Source organism: Tetrao urogallus (genome assembly GCF_951394365.1).
Source record: "Tetrao urogallus genome assembly, chromosome: 8".
NCBI lineage: Eukaryota > Metazoa > Chordata > Aves > Galliformes > Phasianidae > Tetrao > Tetrao urogallus.
Window position 1 is genome coordinate 11609751 of NC_136821.1, and position 26471 is coordinate 11636221.

Below are 26471 nucleotides of genomic sequence, written 5' to 3' on the forward strand. Positions count from 1 at the left end.
CTGCCAGCATCCCAACATCAGATTAACACTGAAGTTTCATTTATCAATTTCTTTGAACACATACAAATAAAATAAACCTTTTAGAGGGTGACTGAACCTTCCAGCCAATCAACCAATAGAACAGCCATGTTAGGAAAACTCCTCCTTCTCAGTAGCATACTAAGACTCATTGATACTCTACAGCATTAACTGCAAGAACCACGTGTCTACTTATATTTGATAAAGCACAAGTGATAAATAATGCTATATTTCCTGATAGCCAGTCACAGCACAACACGAGGCCTGTAGTTTTCAAGCAAACCAGTGATGCAAAGCTACAGGACCTTCAGACACTGGATTATGTGCCTGTTCAGATCGCATAACTGTGGTGTCTCAGTCTCTTCAGGCTCCCCATACAAACAAATGGAATAGCTAAATAAGCTACGATGAGTTAAATGGACTGTGCATTTCCTTCAGCTACCAGGACACTGCTGGGAAGAGCTAGGTTTGCAGCCTCAATTCTACTGGAAATTGCAGATCTCTAACACAGAAGCTGAAAATTTTGAATTTTTAAGCAAAATTTCAAGTATTTGGCTACTGGAAGTGGAGGAAAAACTTGCCTCTATGAAATTCTCCCATGTGGGAGTTTAAATGCAACATTCCCTCCATCACCACCTGCCCAGTCACACTGGCAGTGTAACAATTGGGACTTGGAACCATTTAGATTTTAGGAGGCCACATTCACCATGTGTTCCTTACTTGTTTTTAGGGTGTTTTTTTTTTCTTTTTTTTTTTTTTCTGTATGTGATTTCCCAGAAGGAATCTAATTATTTAGCACTCAGTACTTTAAAAGTGTAAACTTCTGTTATTTTACTTCTGGGAGAAACTCAAGCTAACAGTTCACAGAGCTCCTGAACCCAATAGGAAGAGTCAAATATCAAACATGCCTTAAAGAAAATGCTTCTGCATTCTGTCTATTTACAAAACCAACACATGTAGTTGGTGAATGCCAGCTCAGCTGCTGAGCAAACAGATCGATAGTGAGTGCCAAGTTTCCCCACACAGTCCTGGCTTTGTGCAGGAAGCAGACTGTCGCAGCCATAGCTTCCCTTTTTTGCTGCAGGAACTTTTCTGGCAACTCTGTTAATCCACACTAAGACATTTGATATTTGAATCGGGTATCTTTCATGTTTTAATATGTAATAAAGCTCAGATTTAAAATATAAAAAAGCCAATACTCTGCTGGAAGCAATGATGGGAGGTAAATGCTGGCCAGCAGAAGTGCACCACTTAGGCCCAAAGAGCAGCTCCCCTTTGGCTGGCAGTGCTGTGAGTGGGGAAGTGTGCCTGAAGCTCCTGCCGTCCATTTCAACTGTAGGTTACATAGGCAAAGGCTGCAGATCACTCTCTGTAGCATATGTCAGTCATAATTGCTCCCAATGGTCCCTATGTTTTTCTGTTAAGGCCTCTGAGGTTTTGAGGAGTGGCAGTGGGCTGTGTAATGCCAAGCGGTTTCTTCCTTAAAACTCTCAGTCAGCATCTTATAAAAAATAATGAAAACAGCCATAAGAACACCCAAGACATACCCTAATCTGAAAGCAGCAGCCTAACAGGACACCAGCTTACCTTGCACAACCCACAGCGGTTTGGTCCAACTCTTTGTCCACACGGAGTTACGCTCACGCACAAAGAAAGTTGTGCATACAGGTTTCTAACTCACTTTCACATTCAAAATTGTTCCTAAGAACCCCATGGATATAAATAGTTATAAAGAGCAGCGCTGTGCAGAAAACATCCTCCAAGCCCAGTCGTACAAACCTCTTCCTGAGAAGGATCCCAGTAGCTTCAACTGTGCTTCCCTGTTTGGAGATGTGGAATTCATCACTGGGCTTCTACACTTCTTCCTCTGACTCTGCACTGGTATCTTCACAGGATATATTCCCAGGGTCCATGTTCTCACCTCTACACAGGGATCCTGAAGCCCAGGACACTCTTCAAATTGTATGTGCTGTATCCTGTACTTTACCTGAGCACCAAAAGGTCTTTACCAGCACTGCAGAGCACGCTCTTGCAAGTGCTCCTACCTTTCTCCTAGAAGGTGAAGTGCTTTTGGGAATGTTTCATCTCTTTTCCCCATTTTCACCTTACTCTGTATTTTGTTCCACATGCTATTGGAACAGGATTCAAGGTGGTATTAAGAACTGACCCAGTTGTACCCTCATGCCTTATGCTGTGTGTTAAGTATTCTCCAAAGCACAGGACCTCAAACCAACACCTAGCAACAATGTGAATAGAAAAAATGAAAATCTTGTCCTTCCTAGCCCTGAACGACAACAGAACTAACCAAAAAGCAGCTCCAGAAGTAAGCTGTACTCACAACTTCGCTACTTCAATGCTGAAAACAAAAAAAATACACCTATAGCCTAAGTACACATCTGTATTTGAGTCACAGAGGAAATGAAATAACCAGTGTCAAAATGTGGGACCTCTGCTGCAATCTGCTAATGCTATAAGAGGTTTGGCAGGTTAACTTTCCTGGTTGCGATGAGCAGCTCAAATCCAGTCAAAGTAGTTTGTCACAATAGTTTGTCCTGTAAGAAGAGGTGCAAAGATTACCAAGGGCTTTAAGGCCAAAAAGAGCATGTGTGGCAGTAAAACAAAGGAAACTCAGAGTGACTAATCACACAGAAGAAAATTATCTTGGCCACATGAAACAGTCATTGCCACTGTGAGCCACCATACACAGTGTGGCCACAAGGTGGCCCTAGAAGTTCTCCTAATCTTCCCAATATTACTCTACAAAGGACAGGGACGTGTTCAAATACTGCAGAGCTAACATCACAGTGATCACTTGCCCGTAACATTTGAGAGGCATGAGACTAAACCAAGTGTGAGTGGAACACAACTACATTTTGTTCCTCATGTTCAGAATTAGCTCCAGTGTGATACTTCACTTCTCTTGAGGGAGAAGATCAAACTTTCATGTGGTTTTACATTTCGGCTCAGACTGTAATTCCAGTTAGATTGCAATAAATGTGAAAGTCTCTTCCTGGATCCCAAACCAGCTGCTGTTTCACTCCCATTCAGTAAGAGCTTCATCCCAAGCAAGTCTTTCAGAAGGATTCCTTGTAGATGTCAGAAGATTTGAGTTTGAGTTTTTACTAGGTGGGAAGTACAGAAACTCCATCTTCTACAGTTCAGTGGTGAGTAAACATTTCGTCCTTACTGTAGCATCCTCAGCGACTGGGCTAAAAGGGGAAAAAGCGGGGCCTTGTGAATGCACTTCTACAAACAGATCTGCCATGATTTATAAAGTGAAAGGTATTGATGGGAGCAGAACTAAGAACTAAGCATTATTCCAAAGAGCAGCAATAACTGCTGCCTCAATCTAACAAGTCCAAAGAACCACCCTTTCCAACGGCCAACCTGCAGAAGGGCAAACAGAACTGACTTCCAATAACACATCACTGCCATCCACTTTCTGCCCACCAATGCTTTCCCTTTCTTAAGAGGTTCAATAAAAGAACTGGTCATTGCAGATAATTGTGCCTCACCAGTACAGCAGAATGGAATAGCAAGAGCAAACATTGCTACAAACTCTAATCTCTGACTTCCTTACAGTTTGGAAGAAAAAAAAGAATCACCAGTAAAAAAAGGAATCGCAAGTACTAGGAAGAGATTTTCCAGAAAATGCATCTGTCCTGTAATCTCAGTCCAGTACTAAAAAGATAGGGAGCCAGATAAAGGAACCAAAGCAAAATGATAATTCTAAAGAATGAATCCACTTTACAGTGGTTAGAATGACAACAGCTTTACATCCATTTTCAGCTGATTGTATTCTTTGTTCCTCCAGCAACTTGAATTTAAAAGTTCTCTTACCCTTATCTAAAATACCCGTACTACACATCAGCAGCTCTACTGACTTATAAAATTTCAAGTGCTGAGAAGTGAGACAGAACTACAGTTTATAAAACGAAGCAAAATCAGGCAGTGTATCCAAATGACCACTGTAACTACTGAAGCGGAAGGAGGAAGAGTGCACACTTCCCCTCCATCCTACACACGTACTTCTGGAATGTGTGCTGAGAATTTACCTTGCAAGGACTTCAGCTGTCTGCTGGCACGGTGGCAATCCAGCTGATGACAACAGAGCCTCTGCACTGCCTTTCACTGCTTTCAGAGATAAGGCAACATCATTTCCCAAAGGCCCGTTGGACATCAGTCCAGTCTGAATTGGGGAGAAAGAAAAGGGAAACTGAAACAGAAACCTGCTAGCAGAAGACACACTAACTATTCAACGTGGTTATTTACCACAGGGAATTAAGATCCGTCAAGTTTGAACTAAACGCAAGTTCTTCAACTTCACGGCATTTACCCAATGCAACGTAACACAGCAAAAATGGAACTTTAAATATATATTTTAATACATTTATAGTTTAACTCAGCTTGAATTGGTTTGCTTTAGTTTTGGTCTGATGCACTGTTGTATGGACTTTCAAATTAATATAAATTATTGTATGTTACTCATGTTCTTGTTTGTTAATCATGACCAAAGCTCTCTTTTCCCCCCCTTCCCCCTTTTTTTTTCCCTGAAATTGCATTTTACACGCTCCATCTCAAACTGCTAAGTAATGGTTCAGCAACTCACTGGCACTAACCACCTCGGTGTTATTGTGGGCTGGGAAGACACCTACAGAAAGCAAAGAAAAGCTCATTAGAAACAGCTGGAAGAAACAGATTTGACATAATACTGCACACCTAAAACAACACCAGGTATTTGTCAGTCGCTACTCAGAATCTGCCTCACAATATAAGAAGCCTTTGAACCATGTTAGTGAACAGCTGCAGGTGAAGCGACTTCTCACAAGCAGGTAACTCACAGCCACACAGCCAATACATGCTCACTCACAGAAACTCACTGGCAACAGTTTCAGCATAGCTTTCCCTTCCAAAAGGCACCCAAACCCAAACCCACTGCTATTTTCTGCTTTGCAGATGATGTTAACTGAGAGTACTCTTCTGTGAGTAATTTAAAGGTGCCCCAGACGTATCACCAGTTCACTCTACTGCAGCAGATCCAGCATGATGGACGGACGCCGAAACCAGAACAGAGTTTGTGAGTAAAAACCATTGTACTTGGGAAGGAAGAAGTTTGGTTTTGAAATACATTTACCCGAGGTGTTGCTTCTGTAAAGTCAATTAGATTCTCTGTCAATGATGATAGGAAAACGTCCTGGTCATCTGGAGCGCTCTATGGAATAAATCAGTTTTGAATTGAATTCCCAATAGCAAATAGATTTGCTGAACACTACAGTGGCTTCCCACGTTACAGAACGGTGTCCATAAAGAACACTGCCATTCATTAGGACAGTTTCCTCAAATCTTTTTGTATCATCTTTTTCAACAGCCTTCTCATTTCACTGTTTCCCAGCAGCAAACTGGAAAGAACATCATTGCCACTAAGTTGCAGAACTGCCCTGTTCTCCAGTGCAAAGCTGAGGTATTGCACCATTTGACAAGAAGGTCAGCAAGGCCTGCAAGCTGAGCATCTGAACTCAGAAGATGAGGGTGATAATTATTCAGTGGAATGAACTACATAATACTGGTTTAGAGGGATGACAGATAAAGGGCGTGTTGCTTTAGTCATCCAGCTTAACCCCTCAGCCTGCTGAAACAACAGCCAAGTACAATGTTGGATTCATGTTTTGTTTTGGAGAGGGACAAAGGAAAACTGACCCCTGAGTGCATCACAAAGACTGCTTAGTGCATTTCACAGAGTCCAATAAAAAAACTACCTTAACCTTAAGGCAACCAAAATACAACAATCAAACATGACTATTCAAACTTTTTCCTCTGTCGTTATTTCGATGGAAACTGCACGTGTCAGAATTCCATCCTTGCACCCATCTTCCCCAGAGCCCCAATGACCAACCAGTTTAGAAAAATAAGCGTCAGGCACAGAACCTGACACAGAAGAGTCAGAAATGTACTTCAAGAGCGATGCATACAGCAGGCCTCTGCTCCAGAAAGCAGTCTGGCATTCAGCAGTGACTGGCATTCACTGTGTTATGACAGGCATGCAGTAAGGTCTGCTGTGGTTGCCTGAAGGCATCAGTAGCTCAGAGTGTGACACAGAAACCTTCCAGGCTGACAGGTGGTAGTGATACCTTTGAAACAGCAGCGTCCTCAGCTGGAGCAAGATTAGCTGGAATCAGCAACTCTTCATGGTTAGAGGCAGCATTATCCTCATTTAATGCATTACTGCAAGGAGAAAACATTCTCATCAGTGGATGTAGCCAGTGTTCAAAAAGACCCAATGCTATCAGCAGCATTTTCAGCACTTATTTCTAACTCACGTACACAGAACTGAAGTCTTCCCTGCAAGCCTCTTATCTCCCCAGGTAGGGCCAGGGGCAGCAGGATGTCAAATATTTCAGTCAGTTCCAAAGATGAGAGAGATCTCTTACTACTTGATAAGATACTCACCCCGAGGCACGGCCTACACTGATTAACTGTTGCAATGCTAATTAAAGAAGCATCTGTAAACCTGTTTAGTTAGACACAGCCTAACTGCTCAGCAACTGCTCCTCATCTTTTCAAGTTGGTTTCATGGCAATCTTAGTGTGGCTCTCTTATCCCAGAAACACTTTTCTACTGAATCACTTACGGAATGAATGTGTTTGAGGCAGGGGTTGTTTTCAGGTTGTTTTGAAATACTGGACTGCTTGCTGAGGGACTGCTCTGGGTTTTCCCTGATGGGAGGATGTTCCTGTACAGCGACAACAAAACAAAAACAAACACTGAAAGCTCTTCACAGACTACCTGTTACAGCATGTTTTTCAAATTGCCAGCTACTCTTTTTGTTCCATATATTACCACATGCCCTTTGAAATTTGACACATGCTCATCTCCTTCAAAAAATTACACAGTTAAAACAAGTAGCTGTACCTTTTCCAGTGCCTGGAACTCAGCTAGAACTAAAGCTCATATAAGATTCAGTAATCCTAGAAAACCAGCTGCCAGTATGGGAGAATACAGTAAGAGTACCTGAGTTACGTTAATGTATCAAAACTTTGTAAACACAGTTTTTCATTCTAAAAACACACCATGCTTACCATGTTAAACAACACTACTACATGGTAAAATGCAACAATCACTGACACTGAGCACTGAGACTCCACAAATACAGGTTCTCAGTGCTGCACTTGGGAAAATACATTGTGCTTTTCTTCCAAATCGAGACAGTACCTGGAAGCAGCATCCTGAATGTTGGAATTCTTGTTACCTGTCAGGCTGTCTTCTCTTACAGCCTAAGACAAAAGAAACAAAACAAAAAAAGCATATCAGATTCCTGCTTCCATTTTGTATCAGTTCAGAGACTCACAGAAAAGCTGAGCACCTCCCTCCCAGCATGAATCTGTGCTGCTCATTTACTGCTCAGGGCCCTCAACCACCAAACTCCCTATGAAAATTTCAGTGCAGATAACTTGCTAATGTAACCAAATAAAATACCACTATTTGCTACAGAATTTAGTGGAACGTTCCAAAAGCATGGCCTTAGTGGCTGAACTATGGAACAAATATTTGGTTAGAAGGGATTCTTTGGGGGTTACCTGATTCAATTGCCACTCGAATCATGGCCAAGTGCAAAGGTCATTAGATTGTTCAGGGCTTTCTCCAGCACCAAAAGGGATGACAATTCCTTCCCAGGCAAACTGCACCCCTGTGACAGTGTAAGGCTGGCAGGCTTCCTTATTCTGCCACTCTTTAGATCTCAGCTCCTGAAGCACCCCTATTTGCAAAGCCCCTTCTCCAACACCACACAATTGCAGTCAAACAGGGAAAACTGACACCTCCTGAACATGGGGGCTCTTCACAACCAGTTCTAAAAAGCCATCTGAGAACACTGTAGCTCTCATCAGCTGAGTTATTTACCTTGTGCCCTGCTTCCACCTGGGCCTTCAGGATATTGCTTTTCATGTCTGCTGGAAGCCATGTTGCTGCTGCTATCGGGCTCTCCATTGCATTGTTAAGACATTTATCTGTGAGCTTCACCACTTCATCCTAGGCATGAAAAATACTCATCAGAAGCAGTTCCCACACAAAAACTCTGGGCTGAAATTAAATAACATCTCCAAAGAGCAACAAAGCTCTGAGTGAGAAGAAAAGTAGTGGTTATACTAAAAAGAGAAAGCAAACTCTTTGCTTTGGAACTCAGTTCTAAAATCACAGCAGCAGAAGTATATTTAAAAAAAAAAAAAAAAAAAAGAATACAGAAAAAAGCACAAAGCTTAAATGTGGAGAAGCAAAGAGCTGTGCTGAAAGTAGCATGAAAGAACTGAACAGCAGTGGGTTCTATGTACGTAGCTGAGCTTACTGATATGAGATTAATACAGCAAGTATCATATAATACTGATCAGCATAACAGCAAATTAATAATTCACTCTCAAAACTAACATGGGAAGATTTTTGCTCTAAAACTGCTCATAAATTACAAAGTTTAATGTGTTAGCTCCCACTCCCATCACTAATGAGAAGAAACTGGCAGCCAGATACTTGACGAAGACAATTAAAAATACCTTTTCAACACAGTATATTTCACTCTGTGAATTACATTTCTTAATTATAAAATGGTAATTCATTAAATATTGCACCTACTAATTGCTATTTGATTAGTGACAGAAGTTAATTAACTGAGTGGAAACTAAACCTGGTGACCTCTCTTCTCAGGGTAGGACTCAGCAGGGGGAGACAGAGCCCAGCCTTCCCCCATATGCCACGTAGTGCCTCGCTCCTGCAACCTCAATGGAGCAGCAACAACCCTGCTGCACTCTGACTTGCATGAGCTGCATTAAAAACCACTTCAGCTAGCAAGTATTAAACACTGCACATTCACCTAATTCACAAAGACCATCGGTTTATTGAACCCAAGTCTTTTTATTATATAGAAACTACTGGAATTGGCACAAACCTGGAGCAATTAAAATGAATTATTTTCTGTACGGTTGAGGAACCAAGCTGTGAGAAACCTTAAAACCTTACACTTCACCTCCCTGCAATGGATGCTGTATGCAACAGCCTCAGAGCAGAACGCTTAATGCACTCCTCCAGTAGCAGCAGAACAGCGGACTTGATTATTTTAACTGAGAACATCAGCAGAGCAGTGCTTTAAACACCATTTAGTCACTAAATATTAGTGGTCTAACTTCCTCTCCTCCATCTGCACAACTAGCTCTAAGTCACACCAGCCTGCTAGCAATTAAATGCCCAACTCTGAAACGCTGAGCATTATTCAGAAATACTTTAGTGTTATCAAATATAAGTTCTATAAGTAACACCAAGGAAATGTTTCCATCAGCACTGAAGATTTTGAGATTTTTCTTAACTGTTTCTGTTTGGCTGTTTTCTACGGAAAGCACCTGTAGCTAAAGGGGAAAGCATTTGGCAAGTGGTAAGAGGGCCTCAAGATGTAAACCTTACCATTTAGTTGTCCATATAAAACAGTAAGGCTGGAGTTTGTCAATACTGTAGCTTACTACAACTGTGTATTGTTTCCATACACTGGGTGAACCACGTGTGTACTTTATCCTTCAGCCAAAATACAGAGAGCTAAGCAGCAATGTAAGAAGGCAAAACAAAAAACAGCTAGGGAAAGTTAGCTGCATCCTTGGTTGCTTTTTAGTAGTTATGCTTACATCTTAGTCACTCTTTTCAGGACACACTTCCAAACCATTTAGCCTTCATCTCCAAGCACAGCTGGGGGTTCTCATTCTGTTCTACTGTCACCTCCTTGCCTTTGCAGCCTGAAGCATACAGTCTCTAATCTGTCTACCTCGTTAAACAAACATTCTCAAGTCACCTCCTGGCAAGCTGCATCACAAACTGATAAGTTCCATTTCATCTTTTCTACCTGAGGAAAACCACTTAGGGTACAGTCTTTTAAGTTTTCACAGTGAAATTCACACATACATCTAGAAAGCTGCTAAGGCTTCATTTCCCAAAGAAAGACTCCACCTGCACACTGTTGATCCAGACACCTATTTCTCAGCTAAGCCAATGTTTCTGCATTCTCATCAGGGCCATATATTCCCCCCACATCTCTGACTGTGATAACCCACCCCCTCAGCACCTCATACAGCTGGAGAGCCGTGATTGTCCTATATTGTCATCTATAAGATCAGCTTGCCACAGGAACCTTATCTTCCTTACTATATTACAGTCATGATTTAAGAAGCTCTAACACAATTTTGCTCTGTTCTCTCCATTTAACCAACTAGATGGTTTTTGTTCTCTGTTTGAATTAACACAGAGCGCAACAGGCAAAAGTGTTCTGCACTAAGCTGTATTCTTTGCTTTAGTTTATGCAGAGGCAGCGTTTTGGCGTAACAAGACCTATAGGCTACAGGCTAATCTTCTTAAAGACTCGGTAATCTTTGTAATGCAGTCACCCAGCAGAAAGGTACACAAAATATCCCTACAACAGCCCTTAAAGGGGACAGAGCACAGCAGCCTGCAGCACCAAGCACACAGAGCAGCAGCACACACACACAGCAGCCTCCACAAGAAAATCTGACCGATTTCATTAAATGGCACAAAGGCTCTTGAGCCTCCCCACAACACTGGGCAGTGCCAACAGGTTGAATGCTGTAGATTATTTTAGTCTGTACAAAATGCAGTAAAGCACTTACAGCCTTAACATAGGGAAGCAGGTTGCTTTTTTTTCCCCTCTTTAAACATATGCTTTGTTCACTGTCAAACCCGAAGGGAAAACTAAATTAAATCTAAATTCCAAAACGTTCAGACCAGAATCTGTTGATTTTAAGCACCTCTGCACTCTATATTCTAAAGTGTAGCTGCATGCCCAGGCGTGACTGCAAAGAACATCCTGCATGAGTGCAGCTGTCCAGTAACCAGTGAACTCCTGGTGCAAAGTTCTCTGCTGCCATAAGGAAGGATCCTGTCCTCTCCATCCCTTCTAGTAACACTGCTTATTTTCACTATGGCTCTTTGATCCCCTCATGAGCCTATTTACTTCACACACCCACACAAAACTACTAGTAAAAAAAGTTTAAAACTGAGAAAGTTTTTAAAGCTTTTAAAACTTTTTAAAAAGTTTTGATTTTTGTCACTTTGTAGAATACATTGGTTCACTGCAACATCCAACAGCTGTTGTAGGTGACAAAGGAATGAGGGAAATCAAAGAAGGAAAAGCAATGAGGAGCAAGGGAGAAGAGAGCCTTCTCCCTGGTCAGGGAACTGAAGCTGTTATTTCAGCTCAGCTGCCTGCAGAAATGCAGCCCGACTTGCTCCAAAGGAGCAAAGTACTAAATAAATCAAACTCCACCGCTCCCCTCTGTGTAAACACACATGGAAACCTCTGCTCCCACCAAGCCCAGAGAGCTGGTGAGAACCAGTTACTGACAGGAGGAACTGACCACCAGAACACCTCTTGGAGCAGAATGTCCAAACAAACTTCTGGGAGGGTTATGGAATGTGACTGGAAAACGCTAAGGGAAAAGCTCACCTCCTCAGAAAGAAAGAGTGAATGATACAAGGCTGTACAGCTGGCAACCTACAGATAAAGGCAACAGAGGAACTGTTGCAAGTGTTTGAACTTTTTGCTCCAGCAAATATTAGAAAATCTCAGCAGGCTGCAGTGCACATATCTGCAGGTTCACCTCTGCCCCATCATATGCACCTCACTTCCTATCATGCACAGGTTTACACATAAATATTTCTATCTGCTTTCCTATTCCCACATATTACTCATGCCTATTCTTAAAAATCTTGCAAACACACCGTGCTGCACAGCATTATCTGAACAGAACGGAGCAACTCTGTCACGAGGCACAGTGCCCACCTACCTGCACGTTGATGTTTATGTTGGGACACTCAGTGGGCACAGGGCTGCCGCACTCTGCCTCCAGCTGCTTCAGTTTTAGGAATGCATCTTCAAAGGCTGAAAAAGACAGAGAAGTCAACAGCTTTACTAACGTCACTGTGGAGCTAACTTGCACTAATTGTGAGGTTGAATGTTTGTTACAGGACTTCAGCTGAACTCCTAAATGCACTGCTCCATATGGTAGGAGGGCTGCATTCCACTGGCAGGCAAAACTGTCCTTATGCCTGTGATCTAAGAGAGCTCTCTAGGACACTTCTGGATTCTTGTAAGGAAGCAGCCTTGTAAGTATTTCACCAGTTAACTCTGACCCTGCACACCACAATAATAGGAAGAAATCTCTACGTTTGCTTACGGTCAGAGTCTGTTTTTTCAACTGCAGCTTCCTTAGTGCCAAGATGAGGGCAGCCCACAGCCTCTCTTGAATCTCCTGTTACCAGGGCAACGACGGGACTGCCTACAGCATCATCCACACAGGTCTCTGGCAAATCCACACTGTCGAGGAGATCAACAAGGGGTATGCTGTGAAGGCACAAAGTTGGGCATAGAGAGGCACAATTCCATTACCAATCTTTCTACATTAAAAAAAAAAAAAAAAAAAAAAAAAAAAAGCTTTAACATGCAGTCTTTTTTCTTCTACCTCCTTTTGGGGAACCAGACACATTACGGAAAAAGTGTCTGAAGTAAACATCAGCAGCTCTGTAGGGATTTTAAACAAAGAAGCTGCAGTGAAAACCTCTCCACAATGTATAAACACAGCAATTAATTGTGAGAAAGTGAATAGCCCAGCATATTGAGCTAAGCCCTACCCGAAGCACATACTCACTCCTTCTGGAGGCAAAGATGCACCATGACATACCATGTCAGCTCTCCTTCTGCAAGTGACTCCAGTTGTTTTAAGAGGAAAGTTCTTACGCAGTAAATGCATTCCTTTGAAATAAGTGTTTGGAGATTTTCTAGCAGACTCACACCACATTTTAGCATTTTTAAATGAGAAAAACAAAAGCGCAGGGGAAGACAGCCGATATTCTTCACAAAATGCTATTTCTTGGTGCAGCGCTTCCTCCAACTGTTGTAGAAAGAAGAGGGCAGGAGGGTCCACTGCACAGGCCTGCACCAATGCTGTGCTTTGGTCAGATGCACCTGGCTTCAGTTTTACTAACTTGGGCAGACACAAATGAAGTCACCATATGTAAGGGAACCATAGCACCCACTCTGTATCCCTTATGATTGCTTGCTTTCTTCTCCTCTGCTTTCCAAAGGAAATGGCTCCTTTTCATTTTGTCCTACCATCTGTATTTACAATGCAAATAGCAAGGTCCAAAACAAACAAAAAAAAACCACCAAGAAGAACAGAAACAGAAACTGTATTATGATGCTTATGCTGTGCCAACAGCCAGGAATCTCATCCATCTCTTGGAAGTTGAAGAAATCTGTTTTAACAGCAAACTGACACATACAGACACAGCAGCTGCTGTGGAATGTAATGGTTAAACAGACAACCAGTGGATACAACTGCAGTTTGATTGTCACTTCTTTCAGTCAAAAATCACATTTACGTATAGCACCTCTGTAATACTGATATCAGAAAATCTATCATTTTTGATGGACCAGTTCCAAAGAGGAGAAGAGTGAAACCAAGCAAGTACCCACCACAGAACTTACCATGAGCAGGAACAGACACTCCTACAGGACTGCTCAGATCAGCTTCTCACTAATGGGTTTATGCCCCTTTCCCTCCAGCCCCTGGAATTTGGAAGCAATCCAGTGTTGCCACTAGAGGCTCCAGGAAAACAAACTGCCTTCAGCTGAAGCACCCAAAAGAATCCGTCCAATGTTAAACATACACCTCTGGAACGCACTGTAGGATACCACCATTTCAGTGCTCAAAATGTCTGAATCACCTGAATCACCAATTAATTGCAGCAAGGCAAACTGAGGTCACTTGCTTGATTCTCGAAGCACTGGAAGGAAAAGCTGCTAGCAAAGCACAAAGTAGGAAAACATCCATTTCAACAAGAAAATGTATAGCCTCTGTGTGTGTCACTGATGGGAAGAAGCACAAGGCTGTTTACCAAGAGTAGAATGACAGATAGAAAGAACTTATTAGAACTGAGCTGAAAGGCAGGAATAGATGTTCTTCCAATTAAGGCAACAAAGGAAGCAAGACCAAACCCTGGACCTCATCATCAGAGAGAATAACTACACACGGAAGTGAGAATGTTTTCTAACACTTTTTTTTCCTCATTTTCTGACAGATTTTTCTAAGTAGTCACCCAAATGTTTAATAGGACAACCAGCATAGATTTTGCCAGGAGCATATTCAGAGGAGCTGAGGACACGACGTGTTGAAAGAACAATGCCTACATAAGTTCCTAAGAATTCCATGCAAGGGAGGTGGTGCAGAGCACCAGTCATTTTGTAATCCTTGTCTGAGTACTGCAGCACAACAGGGAGAAAGCAGATACGAGAGGAGAAAGGATCATCAAAAGGATGAGATCCCCCAAGAACATTGCACTGGTTGAGGCCCCTCACGTCATGATGCTTCATGCCTGCAGCATCAACTGCCACCAGCGTATATGAAGCAAAGCTGACAAATAATACCAGCAGTTCAAATCATATGAAGAATTACAACACAGAAATTTTCTTTCCCTACACAGAAATGCACAACACTCCGGAAAAGCACAGAAACCTTATGGATATTAAGCAAAGCTCTGCCACCACCATACTGTTTAGAAAGACGCCTGTGCCACTCCTGAAGCACAGGACCTGCTCCATTAAAAAACGCAGCCAAGGACTGCAGGTGTCAGCATGTGCTCATTGGGTACCATTTCTCAGTTTGCTGCTGGGAGTTGTCATCTTGGAAACCAGGCTAATGCTCCTGAAGCCTATGATGCTGCTCTACAATAAGCTAAGCAACTTCATAAATAATGAAGAAAAAAAACCAAGTAGTTTGCTTTGCTTCATAAATAAACAAATCCACATCGTACATCTAAAGCCAAAATTAGGGCAGCGGGCTGCTGTCATCACCTCTGTAGGTTCCACACATCTTCTGTACAAAGGCTGCATTTCTTCAGCAGGTTTAGAGATAGAGTTTCTATTTCATCAGCAGTCTCCTCAGGTGCAAGGGTAAGGAGACCAAAATATCTCAGGCAATATGCAGCTCTGTGCTAGCTCACACTTATTGGTTTAGTTCTTCAGGGTTGAATACAGGAAAACAATGTTTTTGTATTTCTGGACTCTGAACAACTGGCAATTTTAAAATTATTCAAACACCTTCTTCATGCTAAAAGACAAATAGAAGTGAATTTGACAAGCCCTTCATCGTCATTTTCCTTTTTTTTCAGAAAAGGATTACTGCAATTTAAGAGCAACTTATTTCAGAAACCAGATGAGAACACAGAGAGGGTAAAGAAGCCTGTGTTGTTGAAGAGCCACAAGAACAGAGAGAAGCCACCACGGTGGAGACTTTGACCTCCCAGCAAAGCCAGTGAACCACCTGGCAGGACTGGTGTGAGTGGCAGGAAACAGTTCTGTTTTGTTTCAGCACAGCACAGCAGCAAGAATGACAGAAGGTTTCCTGGAAAGCAATTAAGACATCCCCTAGAGGGGAACCCCTCCCCAGAAATATTACTCTATGCCTTTTCAGGAGTTCTGCTAATTTTATTCTTAAAAAATTAAAATAATTAATTCTATGTCATTTTCAAACAATGTGTTTCAGCAGTGGACTTCTTTAAAAAAAAAAAAAGTTAGTTTTCAGATCAGCCACCTATCTTAGATACGTTTAAATAGTCACGGTACAAACGAAGGGGCAGTTGCATCAATTTCTTCAAGACGTTTGAAACCACATTAAAAGCCACCGGTTGCCATGTGCAGTTGTTACTAATGTGTGCAGCTCGCAGCGTTAAAAATAGCTAAAATTCTTGCTATCATTAAGAAAAATCTTAGCACAATTAAGGAGATACATATTGTAAGATGTAAGAGCGATGGGCGACCTGCAGCCTACGTGTTATTCTTCTGTAAAGAGTACACCAACAGCACAATATGCAGAGCCTTCATAAGAAACGCTTTTTTCCTTTCCTAGTCATCTTTGGGACCAGTGGCCTTGTATCACAGACAGCTCTGAATGCAACTTTCCAGCCTCTGCTACCAAGTGGCCTCAAGCTCCCGAAGGGCCGGCATCTCACAGACTGGTCATGGTGGCTTGGACAGCATAGGTGGCAGCACTGCTATGCATTCCTGCATTCTTCACATTATGCTCATGAACAAAAGCAGAGTACTGTCCATCTGCAGGGTGGGTCCTCGGCAGGGCCCGCGTGTCCCACAGGCTTCCACCACGTTGGCAGCGGTCGGCAGCGTCAAAGGGCCTGGATCATTGGGGAGCGGGAGGGGCACAATTAGTCACTGGGTATGGAGGGGGGGAGGAGAGCACAGCAGGAGTAAAGCGAAGGAGATTGACAGAAAAAGCCAAGGAAAAATGGTATTGCTGGAAGGTAAATATTGAAGGACAAAGGCATGCAAGAATATGTGCATATTAAGGCGGTGTCAAACAAAGCCTTTCACTGCTCAGCATCATGCATCTTTTTGCAGAAGTCTGAAGCGAGAAGTTGAGCTACCTCCTGTAGGTACTGTCTACACTTATCAGAAGGAAAATCACTTCATATTTCAAAGCACTTCACAAAGCTGAGCAAGAACCACTGCAAATGTGACAGAGGCCTCCCAAGCATACAGCACGCTGCATTTCAGGAGCTGAGAGGGTTCAGATGGCAGCTCTAATTGCACAGCCGAGACCAGCACTGAGACCCTGCTTTCTAGTTTTGCATGTGAAGGCATAATGATACACAAATGCTCAGTTCATAAAATCAAAATCACAGCAGTGACACGCCTGCTCCAGTTGGAACAGAGCTCTCCAAAAGCTAGTTAGAAAAGGAGAGAATGCTCAGCACTTGGAAAGCTGTTTAGAAAAACACTTTCATGCAGGTGCCAATAGATAGAAGCAATAAGGCTTTGGGCACAAGCATCTCCAAAGCAGCAGGGATAAAGAATTTACTCAAAGTGCTGAATTTCAGAACATTTTAAAAAAACGTTTCTGCTAAGCGCTGTCTATCTTGTACTAGGATCCTTCACTGCAGTGCTTCAGAACACATTGCTGAAAGTTACTATCAGGTACCAAAAAAGAGCTTGAAAAAAAGGGAACTCTCAAACTACTCAAGAAATTCCTGAAACAAAATTCTCCTTCATTTTCATGTAAAATTCTCTATTTAGTGACCCAAACGTTGCTATTTTTCATTTAGAGGGCATCTGAGACAGCCCCTCAGTTTAAATTCCATCTTTTCCTGTTCCCAGCCCTGCCAGCCCAGCCAAGCAGCCAGTGCATGCGTTGGGAGATCACATGTGCTAAGGCAGGGAAGCAGAAAAGCATGTGGGATTCACAAGTGGTAAATGATTAACGTGCAGCGATAGTCCTTCTTTTGAAAACAGAGAGGATTTGAGTAAAGCTCAGCCATGGGTAAACTCAGAGAACTCAGAGTTTCAGTTTTTGTAAAACATTCTGGAGAAATGACCCATGAACATCAAATGCACCACTCCTCTACAGTTCATTAAATTATCTTCCAGTTTCTCCAGCTTAAGCAGTTATGAGAAAACTGCATCCACTAGGAAGGAAAAAATCCCTTGTGTATTCACAATACATGAGCAGTCAGTAATCATTTGTCTTCTATTCTAGCTCCAGATAGATTCTTGAGAAAAGGTCAAAGTTGGAAAGATACACATTATGTTTTAGGCTTTGCAGCCTTGCAGCCAATTCCAGGCCATTTTAAGACCATCCAGACCAGTATCATTTTCTGGTGATGACAATTTTATATGAACGGAGAAAAGAAAAGAAAAACATCAGAATCTTTCCTGTCTGGCAGAGTACTTTCTCTGATCTGGCACAAACGCTGTTGGCAGCTGCAGCATTAACATTTCAAATTAAAGGAAACGTTGCCATTAAGAAGGGATCTAATCTGCAACGCAGCCAGCATGGGCATCTGCCAAGGAAAGCACGGAAACACACAGGGTCGAGACCTCACTTCTAAACCCCTTCAATCCAACCATCAACAAAATCCCCAGTCCGAAATATTTCAGTGCTCTCACCAGTACTTGGCAAGCTCTCTCTGAAAGAAGACTATTTTTCTGACAGGAAGCAAAGATAATCCATGCAGAAACAGGCCAATTAAAGACAGCAGCAGCTGACAAGAGAACTTGTTAGTAGCAGACAGCAAGGCTTGAAGGCAGTACCCAAGCTGCAGCCCCCACACCAGGTAGCTATGCTCCAAACACTGCAAACCTAACCCCACTGCCCAGCTATGAAACAGCATGTAGCTCATCTGCTGACTCAGCTCCAAACTGTTGGATTTCTCCTTCATTACAGGCAGAACTGCCTCCAATAATTGTGCTATGGCTCTTGAAACCTAACACATACACAGTACAAGTATTACTCTCCCGATTAAAACACATTGACTGCCAGGCAGCATGTTTTCTTTATGGGATATTGCTTTGGGTTTTGTGCAGATATACTTTGTATTCTTCCATAGAAAGGCTACACAGTGCAGCAGCTGGGACAGAAGTTGAGATCCTCAGATAGCATTAAAAGTGACAAACTCAGGTTCTAAATCCTAGAGGAGGCATACCAAGACCGAATCTGAAACAGACTGGCTACAGAGTCCTCTCTGGTTCTGAACAAAAGCATTAGGATCTCCAAGAGAAGCAGAAGCCTTATGAATACCAGCACAAATGTCCGCCTAGATCAGATACCAGGAAGAGTTGTTTGGAGCAGGAGTCAAACATTTTCACCAGAAGAAATAATGGCTGTAGCACACTGCTTGCAGTTAGACCAACAAACAAAAAAACAAAACCATTTTGAGAAGGCTGAAGAACAAAGAAACCACCACCTTTCACCCGCCACCACGGAGGGAATCAAGTGATCAACAGGATCTCAGCACAAGCACAGATTTCAGCTACTAGATAAATCAAGGGCACAAGAAAGAAAAAGAGCATTGATCACATATTCGCATGGAATCGTCAACATAATGCAACAGACAAAGCAAAATTATCCTCCCTGTTATAATACAAAATCCATAGTTTTGAAACTCATCAATATGATTTGCAGAACTTGAGCACATTTGTCACTGCAGGATTTATTCTTAAGAGGTGCTGAAGCAAATCAGATTCATACGCCAGTCAATGGGAGAGAGATCTTTTTTCTCTTGAGGGCAGGAAGAGCTTAGGATAAGAGCTTTACTGTCCATCCACTCCACCACAGCTGATCCTCAGAAGTCTCACAGAAATCAGAACTACCCTTCTAGAATCAGCCCTAACAGGCTGAAGAAGGTCAGAAGTATGCACACATCAGTTTCGGTTTTGAAATACTTTTGCAATATAAAATTTCTTTTAAAATGATGAATGATACAGAAGTTTACTTTCAAGCAAAACAAGCTGGTTTTGAGATGCATCAATTCCTTAAACAATGCTCAGATTACATAAAATCAAAGCTCTTATCTTTAGCTTGTGTCATTTTCCTCAAGCTCCCATTCTCCCTAAGACAAAGAAAAGATCAGCTTGTCCATTTAATAAGGTTTTTCTAAGAGATTCAACAAATACAACGATTTATAAGATTCTGCATTTTATTAAGGACAGAGGTAAGCCTTTGGGCTCCATGATACCAAGCAAAGGGTTAAAAGAAATATTAGGACAAAAGAAAAGAACCCAACTCTTTCCAAGACCTGAAAATGCTGTTCTGGATGCAGTCACTGCAGCCCTGGAGAAACTGTCTTTTGGTTGGCAGTGATTACGCACGTTGCCTTCAGCTATCCAGACTACACTCACAGCAACAAATCAGCTCTATCACCCCTAACTTGACTCTCAATTTATGTTAAAGATACCAAGTAGGCAGTTCACTTAAGCACAGATAAAGAAACAGGCACTTTGATCATGCCTAAGCAAGCAAAATTCATTTCCCAGCAAAGCCAAACGTACCACTTCTTGTCCTGCTGGCTGCCTCCTGGGCTCCTTGGGAGGTTCTCTATTTCCACTAGGACTGGGGCAGAAGGAACTGCTGCTGTTAGGACAGGTAAGTTTGGCTTCACATTCCAACTCTTTGGAGACAGAACGTAAACAAGTAAGTTGCTATACACACTTCAATTAGGCAATGACATGTTTTATGTAAGAAAACATACGACCGCTTTTCCTTAAGCACAAAGCTAAAACAAGGCTGTTTTCTTGCATTACTTCCACAGCACTGGACGCCTATGCCCAATCTTTTCCAGCAATACATAAAACACCAGGATTGGGCTGAACTGAAGGCTGCTTAGAAAACTCAGTTTGCATAAAAGCAAAAGCTGGGCAGAGCACCAACTGTCTGTTTGCTTCTAGCTGAGACTGTGTTCAACGTTCAAATACACCGGATCTCTAATTCCCACCAATCTGTGACCCTGCAGTAACTGAAATGCTCCAGAAAGCATGACAGGGTCTTTCCAAACTCCAAGTCCTATTTTTTGGTACTCAGAATGAGAGCTACCTTACTGTGTTCAGTGAAACAAGGCCTTCTGTGCTAAGGAGGTACTGTAATCAGGAATCAACACTGGTGCTGATGGATTATTCCAGGCCTTTTGTATTACTTAGCATGTGGAATTAATGTGCTCTAGATACTAAAATCTTGTACACACAAGTACTTTCTGTACCTATGAAAACCTGCATTTATAAGTAGAATAATTTATACAGCACAGAGATATGGTATATCCTCTTCATTCCAGATAAGTTAACCAGCTATCTTGCTTTAAATAAGTAGCTACTACTTCACTTGCAGTTTGGTTAACTGCATGTAACTTTTGATACAGGGAAGGAAATAATGACATCCTCAGATCTGCTGAAACACTTGAAAACTGTCTTTAAAAGATGAAAGAGATAGGCCTTACTTGTGATCCATTTGTCTGAGTAATAACAGCACTGTTTGGGAAACTGAAAGATAAAAAAGGATTCACATCAGAATCAGATCAACAAATTCTTGAAGTCTGACAAAAGTGTAAGAATTTTCAAAAAAAAAAAAAACAACAAGATTTAATGAAGACCTTCCAACATTAAACATTCTCAACGAAAAGTTTGAAAGCTTATGTTCTGGGTCAACTGCCTCATTTTAGAAGAGTAAGGGTACCATGTTGGTTTGCTTTGTTGTTTTTGTTTCATCTGTAATTCATCTTTGTTTTGTTATTTCCTCTTCCTTTCCTGACTCAGTTCAGCCCTTCTGATTCAGCAGTAAGGCAGGGCACTTTAAAAGCAAAAATTGTATGATTTTTATTTAAACGCTCAATAAAACACAACATTGTCAAAACCTCACTTACATGCTGTAAGTGTTCTGTCTGCTCCTAAACTAACATGCCTCTGATTTAAATTCCATACCATAGTTAGGCAGAAAAAAAAAAAGAAATCAGAGCTTCTTCTGTATACAGGCTCTAATAGACTGAATTACTACTTTGGTCTTAAAAGCAGCTATTCAAAGTTTTACACACAAAAGTTCAGCACAGCATCAACAATTTTATGCTTTTTGTTATTCTACATATTCAAATGTTCGTGTTTTTGTGAGATTTAAAAGCACGAACATCCTGTACAATAACTAGGTGTTGTAAATCTTATGCAAAGGTAAGTGTTCAAGAAAAGATTTATGGCATTTCTTTTTCTTTCTTTTTTTTTTTTTTTTCTTAATGGCTCCAGGATCTTACCACTAATTATTCTTTTGATTGATAATCTGGACAACAGCAAACCAATATGGCAAACTGACAATTTAAATAGATCTCTGTCTAAGCTCTTCCTTGCCTGCTTCCCAACCTTGCACCTTCTATTCTGAGAGAACGTGGAGGTTACCACAGAAGAGAGCAGAAATATTTAAGAATGCCTTCTGGGCAGCACATTCCCCATTGCTGAGGTAATGCCAAAGAGTGGAACAACATACATCTTTCATGATGCATTTCAATTAACAACACTGGAGTGTAGAGTTTCAGCAATGGCATTGATTGCTCTGCAGACCAACATAACAATGCCACACCTATGTGGAGATCAGAAGGCTGCCCTTATCAGAAGCAAAACTGTATATAGAGTTTCTCCTCCCACTCTCACAATGACCTAAGCAGCATGAAACTCATGGGAGGCCACAACAACAACAGCATGACGAGAGCACTAATTAATCAGGCCGTCACACGTTTCGTGCAGAGGATATTCAAGCACCCAAATGATAGCCAGCATTAAAGAGAACTTTCCAGTGTCATGAAAAGGAAAGCCAGCAAAGGAGGGGACTTGCCTATAAAGTCCCGAAGTCAAAGAGACCTCCACTAAAGCAACTGCAGCACTGGCCTCACCTTTCCTAGGCTTCCCCCTCTCTCATGGAAGAAGCAGCCTGGACTGAAAGCAAAACTTGGTTCCTCCATTACCAGGGAATTCTTTCAGCCTGGTATCCTCTCTTCCTTGATGGAACATCATAAAACCCAATGATCTGGTTTCATTTCATACTGCAACTATAGTATGAACTTCTACATTCAGAAAGACTCCAGGCATAGAAATGAAGCACCTAAAGGCTTCTCTCTCAGTGCTGGTTGTGACTAATTCGTAACTATCAGTATATAAGAACATTCTCAAAGAATGTACAAATAAATGTAAGTACAGTACAGAATTTAAAGATAAAAGCACTTCAAACACATAACTCAATATACTGCCAGAATAGGCAGATCTCAGCAAGAACCTCATGTTTTCACTTGATCTTTTTACATTGCAGCACAGGGAACTACAGCTTATAATCTACAAGTTATCAGCAGCTTATAATCATAGCTAGTCATGAACAAATAATGTTGCCCTCTAGTAAGCAAAATCTTCAAATAGGATTAGGATGTATGTATGTACATTAAAATAGGATTTGAATGTAAATTGATTTGAATGATGTAGGATTCGTTTAAGGCAAACAAACAGAAAATCCACAGCAAAACTACAGTTAAGAGGTGAATGCCATTTACATTCAACTAATCTTATAACTACCTGCAGACATGCACTCAAATATAGCTGACAAACATCAAAGAGAAAGGTTTAGAATGCATCTTACCTCGTTTCTTCAAGTTTAGCAACATGTGCTGCAAAAGTATACATAAAGTGTTAATTAAAAAATTTGTAATTAACCTGTCAGTTAAATATTACAGTGTATAATTAACATAGTCAAGCACTGACTAAAAGTAGGCAACTAAAGACCAAGCATTGCATGTATCCCATGTATAACGTGTGAAAAACAAAGTTTTAAATTGTAAAAATAAATAATATCAAGTGTAAACCAAAGATGTGGATTTAAGCAAAGATCTGCCTGGAGGTCACTTTGCAAGAGGGAGGAATAAGAGACAAGGTGAGCACTACATGCTGCCAGGCAGCACGTTGTGCTTTGGACACAAACATTTTCTGACAAATGGAACATTACCTCCCGAATAAGTACAAAGAAACCTAATTTTGAAAATTCAAGAGAAGCTATAGGAAAATGCCTACACAGAACCTTTTAAGGACATGATCATCTTTAGAGGAGGTCATCACAGTGGACTGTATGCATCTCAAAAAGAAATGTCACCAGCTTACCTTTCATTTGTAGTGTCCGTCTTGAGTATCTTTTGCTGGGCCTCCTTTCAAAGGATGCTGATCTCCTGGCTTTGTTGGTCTTGGTGGTTTGGTATTCTGTTTTCCCACTAACAGTGCCAAGTAAACAACAACATCACTTTTTATGATGGAAAAGAGACACTGTTCACAAAAATATTACATTTCTAACTTAAATTCATACTTCAATAATCAGATCTCAGTTCTATTTTAAAAGTCCCAAACTTAACACTTCAGAAAGTCACAAAAAAAGGAATTTTATGACATCTACCCTTCGTCCATTTTCCCAAAACAAAAAGCTGAAGGAAAGACTTCTTAAACATTAGGTTGCTGAGAGAGCAAATTTTCCTTTGCTCACTTCTTGGTGATGGTACATACACAGACAGACAGAGGCTGAAAATTCTAGTAGGAAATAAAACTTAAGGTAGCTTGCCAAAGTTCATAGAAAAAGACAGTAACAAGGCTAAAATGATAACACCTAGATATTCTAATTCCCAGGCAAGTCTTCTTTCCTCAAGGATTATTTTCCATAAGCATTTTCAGTACATTGTTTTCCTCAGGACTCTGTAAGAAAAGGGCTAGGTGGTGTTTTTTTTTTCCTTTTTATTTTTTTTCCCTGTAGTATGTGTTACCAGGGTGATTGCTAGTTGCAGTTATCTCATAATTCTTGTGGTCTCACACTACCCACTGAGTTCAGATTGAAAACTGATGGACCCAACAGACCTGTACCGGAACCGGGAGCCCAGCCGAATGAAGCCTGATCTGCTTGAGCTTTTTTGGACAGGACCTCGGAGCCGGAAGAAGGCGTGATGTTCCACTGCACATTTCCATAAGTGTTTGCAAGCCTTGGGGTGATCCAGTCTAAAGACAAAAGTATGCTCCTGCTCCTTCCCCTTAAAACACACAAAGTATGCTAATGATTTGTAAGAGGCTTAAACAAATCAAAGACACAATTACATGCAGGCCAAGTAGAATACTTTTTTAAATAGATACTAAAATTTGTGGTAAAGGAGAAATATTTAAGGCAGAAAAATTAATCTTCTTGGAAGATTTAAAGAATAACTGCTCCAATGTCTTAAGCTGGGAATGGCCAGCACCTGTAAATTCCACAAAGCAAATCTTAACTAACTACAAGTTAGAGACATTATTATTATTGTTGTTATTATTATCATTATTATAGAAAGGGTAAAGTATATGAGGCTAACTTGGTTTCACTTCCAAATCTGATCTCTTCAAATTAACAATGCTCACATTTTTATCTTCTCAGCTCTGAGCAATTTCTTCCCACGGGAACAACTGTGGCATCTGTCCAAAGAATTCAATCCACTAGAAGTGCTACCTGGCCTTTTGAAAAACCTTCTTGCACAATGCACCAAAACCAGTACATGGTTTCCAAATTATCTGATCTTCAGTAGTTTAATGAGGTATTCCTCTTTTAAAAATAGGGTGAGAAAAGAAGTGATTTAGCTTTTTAATTTCACATTTAACTCCCTTTATTCCTCACAAAAAGTCACAACCAAAAATCTTGGAAGGCATCCGTGTTAATTCTCAAAACTTACAGATCAGGAGCATATAAACTAGTACTATATAATCAAGATTGAGATGTAACTAAACAGATTGTTATCTACCTGTTCATCATCTTCAACAACAACAAGAGTGAGTTTGTTCTTCTTGAAGTCAAGTCTTGTTATCTTTGGCCTGCAAGATGAACAGAAAAAACAGGTTATGTTCAGCTCTGTCAATAGCAGCTCAGTGAGAGCTAGGTTAGACGTGATGGTCCAAGTTTTTCTACCTCCCTCCCTGCTTCCTTTTTTTGTGGGTGGTTTAAGCTCAGGCAGCAGAGCTTCATTATACCAATGGATGGCAATACATTACTTTCAAATTTAACACTTCAGTAGAAACTTTCAAGTAAAAAGCAACTTCCAAACAGTTCGATCTATCAGAATTAAAATAATAATTACTTGAATGGAAATCAGACTTCCCCAAATACCGCTGCATGCCTCATCTTCCACAAGCACACAAAACTGAACTCATAATGATACAAAGGCAGATCAAACCTTTCTAACGCGTTATCAAATGCATTATTAAAAAAACCCAACAGCCTGTAGAGTATACTGTACATCATTTCCAATGCTGGCTGTTTCAGAAAATTCCAAATGCAGACAATACGGTACGACATAAATGTATCCACTTTCCTACCCAACCAGCAAAAAAATACCTACACAACGATGGAGGGACTCCTGTACTGAGTTGACACGACACACAACTAGTACTTTTGCCACAAAGTGAGTGCTTCTCTGCAAAATTTATAGGACTGGACTAAAAGTAACTATTCTTATGATGAAATTTTGCTCACCATCTGCCTGCTCATTCTCTGTACATGATAAAAAAAAAAAATTGTTTCTGGATGCTGTAAAAATGCTTCACAGGTCTTGCAGGTACCCAGAATTCCCACTTTTCTCATGTTAAAAAGAAAAAATAAAAATTGGGTAGTGCAAAAGAAATGAAAGAATGAAGATATAAATTGTATCTCAATGCACAATTGGAAAGCTTACCAGAAAAACAAACCAATCTTTGTGTCTCCTTCAAAGACAAGAACTCCTGTAGGGGTTAGTCCCAAGCTGTAATCATTGCCATCCCTTGCCTAAATGCCACAAAATAAAAATCATGCTCATTTCAGTGTTTGACTACATATCCACATTACCCAGTGATTAATACAGCTTATTTGCCCAGTGTGACAGTTAAACATGTATCTGGTTATTTAGTGCAACAAGGATGTCCTAAGTGTTTCTACATTCAATGATCTTATGCAACGGATTTTTCTAGATGGCATCCCTTCAGTAAGTAAGACAAAAATAAAGTGGAAAACCCAAGTTTCTTGATTTGTCTTTGTAATAAGGACTGCCTTTGTGCGGTCCTTCTCCACAGAACATCTGTTTTT

General features: G+C 41.0%; 1 protein-coding gene across 1 annotated transcript in view; it reads right to left on the reverse strand.

The window, feature by feature from the left end:
- Positions 1–3169: 3169 nt before the first annotated feature.
- The window catches only part of EPB41L5 (erythrocyte membrane protein band 4.1 like 5), a gene marked incomplete at both ends in the record, with an annotated part of 42773 nt that continues 19471 nt past the window's right edge, over positions 3170–26471 (reverse strand). Inside the window, 17 exons of the mRNA XM_079539269.1 lie at positions 3170–3227; positions 4074–4207; positions 4628–4669; positions 5153–5230; positions 6147–6240; positions 6647–6748; positions 7228–7289; positions 7915–8043; positions 11844–11938; positions 12234–12400; positions 19895–20013; positions 20833–20875; positions 23001–23028; positions 23516–23622; positions 24254–24423; positions 25159–25228; positions 26086–26174. Coding sequence (XP_079395395.1) covers positions 3170–3227; positions 4074–4207; positions 4628–4669; positions 5153–5230; positions 6147–6240; positions 6647–6748; positions 7228–7289; positions 7915–8043; positions 11844–11938; positions 12234–12400; positions 19895–20013; positions 20833–20875; positions 23001–23028; positions 23516–23622; positions 24254–24423; positions 25159–25228; positions 26086–26174 — 1587 coding nt within the window. The remainder of the gene's footprint in view (positions 3228–4073; positions 4208–4627; positions 4670–5152; positions 5231–6146; positions 6241–6646; positions 6749–7227; positions 7290–7914; positions 8044–11843; positions 11939–12233; positions 12401–19894; positions 20014–20832; positions 20876–23000; positions 23029–23515; positions 23623–24253; positions 24424–25158; positions 25229–26085; positions 26175–26471) is intronic.